General features: G+C 36.4%; 1 gene segment (V, D, J or C); it reads right to left on the bottom strand.

The window, feature by feature from the left end:
- Positions 1 to 4,711: 4,711 nt before the first annotated feature.
- LOC119807214 lies at positions 4,712 to 5,407 on the bottom strand. The segment is given in 2 exon segments: positions 4,712 to 5,124; positions 5,338 to 5,407. Coding segments are annotated over 2 exon segments (462 nt in total).
- Between the last annotated feature and the right edge of the window lie 310 nt (positions 5,408 to 5,717).

Genomic DNA, 5,717 nt, shown 5'->3' with positions numbered 1-5,717 from the left:
CAACTTTGGACTTGCCTAAAATTATTACTGCCACTTACTAGACCTGGCCTACATTAAGGGACACATTAATCTACACCATTACTTGTCACTTTATATTAGGTCAAAAAGCCCAAGAGAATTTGCTCTTTCCCTGTAGAGAAATTACAACTGTCATCTAAATAACTGAAAATATCTAAAGCTCAGCTAATAGTTTCTGAGATTGTTCACATTAGGAGGCCCACATTCTGCCACCCATCTCATAAGAAAGAGCTAATTTTCTCTTGTACAGAAATTGTTTTGTATACACCTAATCTACAAAATGTGAGTAAAGAACAATTCTCTTTTCATCTGTAGCCTAGGAGAAAGCCCTTTTGTAGTAATCCTTGCTAAGGTTTACTAAGTATCCTTTTGGTTCACTGCATTTATTCTGGCATGTTTCTCTGGTGGTATTCCCATATCTCTGTATATGAATCCTTATTTTTCAAAAGCTGTTCCAACAGTGGCATATTTTCATATGACATCCAGCAAGATCACACAACTCCACGTTCCAACTAAATCTCTTGCTGCAATTACTTCATCTACAAGTGCAACTGGCACATCTAAGCCCCTGCAGCTCCCACACAACACCTAGTAGGTAGTGTGATTCTGTGTGGAATTGTATAGCTGCCACTACTTTAGCTGTGCAAGTTTCAATTTCTCAACTTCCATGTGGTACTCAGTTTCTCCTACTGGGTGTGTTTGCTGTATTAGCTTCTGGAGTCCTTGCTCTCTCTGTTTATGCTCTATTTCTATCTGCCTATTCATCCTCTCTAAGCCCATGACATGTTTCATCTCTGGTGTATGAGTTTCATTGACTTCTTTCAAATCCTCCAAAGAAATAAAAAACTGTTCTGTAGGATTTCTTTTGAATCTTGATAAAGGCAAAGTTTCTGATTTTCCCCGAAAATCAATCACTTGACTTTGGAAATGTTTCATAAGTACCTCTTCAGTTGCGAATTTGTGATTTAGTTTGACAACTTTGGGAGAAGAACATTCTAATGTATTTTCTCTGTGATGTGATATGTTGAGGGCTACAGTGTGTCCACAGTGCCATCTTTGACCCCTTTAATGGAGTTTTCAAGCTGCTCTATTGACGCTTCAGATTTCATCCTCAGTTTATTTCTCTATGACACAAATCTGTGTAGCTACACAAATCTGTGTAGCTCACTTCTCATTCTACAGTTTACTTTTTGAAACTTTCAAATATGGGAACCACTAAAGGCATGTTGATGGTAGAATTTGGCATGCAGGTTTCCAGGTAAAAAGTTTGCACACCCCTATCTGGGTGCAATTCTTCTTTTCAGGTTTTTGGCAGAAGTTTCCTCTCAGCTTCTGGGGCTCTGCCTAGACAACATCATTTGTCTTTCCTTGAAGGCTCTTCAGAGTTTCCAAATGTCTTGTAACTCTTTCCCTTTTTCTGCCAGTTATTACTTAAGTCTTGCCAACTTTGCTGTGGCATTTGTCTACTCTCTCTGGAAGTCTATATACTGAAGGTTCTGATCGTCTTTTTCTTTCTTCTTGTGTTCTAACTTAGCATTTTGATGTTTAAGAATATCTATTTCAGTTTCCCATTTTAAAAAAGTGATATGATGGTTTCTCATTATGTTCCCAAGGTCTGTCTTGAAAAGAATTGATAGACATTTTATTTCCATTTCAACAGTGTTGTTTGCTATGATTCTGTTGAAGTTGTTGTTATTCTTTTTATTTAATTTTATTATTTGTGTGTCAAGCATACCTATTCTAGGTTTTCCAGTTTGGGGGACAAGTATAAGATTTCTATATACTACTTAGTGATCATCAGAATTTCATTTCCATCTATAAAGAGCTTATGTCCTCTGTCTCTGATTTTATTAATTTAGATATCGTTCTTTTTCTCTAGGTCATTTTGCATGCTGTTGTACATCTGTTTATTCAAAGAACAAACTCATTGAATACTTTTACATATTAATATTTTAATCCCCATATCATTAATTTCTGTATTAATATTTATCACCTCCTACCAAGATTGGCTCTTGTTAGATTTGATCACTTCATTAGATATTGAGGCTTATTATTAAGTGCTTATTTAAGATCTCTGAATTTGGTCATTTACTTGAGGTCTTTCTGGTTTTTGAATGTAGCCATTCAAAGCCATAAACTTTCCTCTCAGTATCACATAGCTGCCTCCAATGATTCAGGGAAATTGTGCTCTCATTTTCATTTGATTCTAGGTATTGGTTGTTTTTCTCCTTGACTTCTTCAATAAATAAATGGTAATTCAACAGGCTACTGTGAAAAGTCCAATTAATTAATTATTTAGTTCTTATAATTTCTTTCTGTGATTCTAGTTTCATTTAGATTCTCTTATTTAAGACTTACATTGTGGTTTAAGATGAAATCTGTTTTTTTATAGAAGGTTGATGGGATGTTATGAAAGATATATAATAAAGATGTATACATGATAGATAGATAGATAGATAGGTAGATAGATAGATTAATGGGATTTATTTTAGATGTCATGGTGGCCATTCATTTCTCCTTCAGTAGAGCTTAAAATTTCCCTGGTAGGTAGTTTTTTGTTTGAATGTAATAAAGAGAGCAGTGTGCTGAAATTACCCTCTGCTATTTTATCAAAATAAATCTGAACTTCTATATCCATTTTAACTCTGGGGTCCCCTTTTTCCTTACATTTCATTGGTCACTGGTCCAAAATGACAAGGGGGCAGAAGTATTGACTTGAAACTTTGGCTTGTCTATGAACACAACAGAAATAGTCTTATGGTGGTAGTTTCTGGGAGTCAGATTTGGCTTACAGAGGGAAAAAAGGATGGGAGCAGTGTGCTGACTTATCACATAATTTGCACTGTACAGGACAATCTTATCATAAAGTACCTAGTACAAGTCTTAGTTATCATAGGTGGAAGGACAGTCCTATCAAAAAGGTTCAAGCACAATATCAAATAACCATTTGGGCAACACGGGGAAATCTTTTGCAGAGAACTGTTTCATTGGTCATACTAGAGATAAATCAGGCATTTGGGACAAGAGAGAGTTCCAAATAAGGTCAGGCAGAGAACAGGGTGCCTTCCAATAGGGAGGTAGTTGGAGTGGAAGGACTCCTCCATTTTGCCAAGATCACAGAGTACTGCCAGGCTATGGAAGACTGAAAGTTTCAACCAGGAGGGCCTCCCAATATCTATCCACATTTGTTATATAAAACTTGAGCCCCAAAGTTTGATGTGTATGCATTTGGAATTGTTTTTAGTGAATCATTTACTTTATGGCTGGTTTTATCTGTTTGATTAAGATTTGTTTAGATTCTAATGTAACAGATATAAACAGAGCTGTGCCAGCTTGGTTTTGATCCCCCATTTCCTTGTTTGATTTGCTTTCATCTTTTGACTCTCAGCATATGTGTATTGTTACCAGTTAGATGTGTTTTCTGGGGAAAACAGACAGATATAGTATTTAACCTAGTTCAACAATTCATTTTTGCTGAATTGTGGTCACATATGATTATTAATAGATGCATATTAATTTCTTTTCTTTTGTTCAAGTTTCTTGGTGTGTTAGATTTTTGTTAGTTTCTTTTCCTTTGCCCGGACTCCTCAAATGTATTGGAGTTTCTGACGTACAGCATTGGAATACTCATATCTTTTTCCTGGTAATCATTATTCATCTAATCTTCTCTTTCCACTAACATTTTCTCTGTGCTCTCAGGATTGAGATTATCTTTCCTTTTTGTGTGCATAGTTTCTGATAGTGTATGTTATGAAGGTATATGTGGGAATGGGTGTGTGTAAGTATGAGAGATAGAGAAAAAAGCAGAAGGTAGACAGGAGAAGAAAATAAAGCAGGAAAGGTAATGAGAAATTGGGAATATTAGCACATATGGTCAAATATACGATATAGTGGAAAAATTGTTGTTAAGAAAATTGTTTATAATGAATTTAGATTAATGCATGGATCTAATCTATATGGGAAATGAAAAAGACAAGATCTTCTGAGTAAGTTTGGATAATGGGAACCTTGGGAGAGGATTGAAGGGCCTGAAAGAGGCAGGGAGGGAAGCAGAGAAAAATGTAGAGATCAAGAAAAATCAATTAAAAAAAGATTTTAATGGGCAGCATAATGGTTCACATTCCAAAGACACTTGACACCAATCCTGATATCAAAACAGTTTTATCCACAGAACTCGAATGAAAAAATGACAAACAAGTCCAAGTTGTTCTCTAAACTTCACAACTAGGCTATGTCTTGTGCACCTAGAAATATGCACACAGTTAAACACAACACACAAATGTACACTCACATTGACACAGAAAAACTTAATCAACTAAAGTTTAGTAAAAAAGGAAAAGAAAAAACAGAAGAAACAGGCACCAGTAAGGAAGTAAGAAACTACTCTAGAATCTGGATATGTTGGAAACATACTTTCCCACAACTGCCACAAAAATACAGTTTGTCATCATCACTTCAGCCCAAAGAGTCTTATGATGGACATCAGAACTCCTGAACTATAGAAAGATATATCCCTCGTATTCAAGTAGCATAATTTGTGGTATTTTAATACAGAAAGAAAAGAAAGACAATACTGAGTTCTCTGCATTTTCATGTACAAGATTTTCATACCAAAAGATGAAGAGACACTGAATCTATTATATCTTGCTCGGCTCTGACAACATTTTGATCATAGTTTCAAGCTCACTGTCTCTCAGGCAGAAAGGAGAAGTGTGCGGGTGCAGGGCAGCCTGTGGTGCAGGCAGCTGTTGAGATTCTCAGAAGTTTTTGTTGGAGGCTGAAGCACTGTGGGAGGAAACTCATTAGCTTGCATACAGAAATAATCTGCCAGATCTTCAACCTGAACACTACTGATGGTGAGAGTGAAATCTGTCTCAGATCCACTGCCTATGAAGCGATCAGGGACCCCAGTGTGCCGATTGGATGCCAAGTAGATTAGCAGTTTAGGAGACTGCCCTGGCTTCTGCTGGTACCAGAACAAGTAATTTTCGTTGTATTCACTGTCAAAAAGACTCTGACTGGACTTGCAGCTGATGGTGATCTTCTCTCCTGTTGACACTGCCATGGAGGATGGAGACTGGGTCATCACAATATCTGCACAGGCACCTTTAGTAAGGAATGCAAAATGAAGATTCATAATATGCAAACACAGAATATAGTAACAGCTGAAGTTTATCATTTAATAAACTTGCAATGTCACCTTGTCAGTGTACATCTTACAAAATACTATAAGAAATATCATGGACTAGCACACTCTGTAAATTTCTTATATATAAAGAATTGACTCTGCAAAGATTATACTACTTTTAAATTTCTCACCAGACACCCAGAGCAGCAGGGACATGAGGACCTGTGTCTGTGACTCCATCTTGCTCCTCCTGCCTATCTGATGCAGCTCAGCTCATACTGAAAAAGTCTGGTTTATAAAGTTTGAGCAGCTGGTCTGGCCTGGAGGGCCCCATGCAAAGCAGTCAGCAAATACATAAGGAAATGTCTGGGCAGTGTGTGTGAGTGGCTAGTGACAAAAATAGTACCATGTACAGAATGAATGATCACTGAACGACATCAGCTTATAGCTTTCTAACAGAAATCTAATAGGTACTCTAATAAATACTTTGTATTAAAATCCAAGACATTTTTACCCAGTTTGCTTTTTTAGAAATGTTAGGAAAATATGTTTAAAAATAGTAAAATATGTT

Source organism: Arvicola amphibius, chromosome 2 (assembly GCF_903992535.2).
Source record: "Arvicola amphibius chromosome 2, mArvAmp1.2, whole genome shotgun sequence".
NCBI classification, from domain to species: domain Eukaryota; kingdom Metazoa; phylum Chordata; class Mammalia; order Rodentia; family Cricetidae; genus Arvicola; species Arvicola amphibius.
Note: the sequence above shows the minus strand (reverse complement) of the source record. Positions and strands in the feature narration are given on the sequence as shown.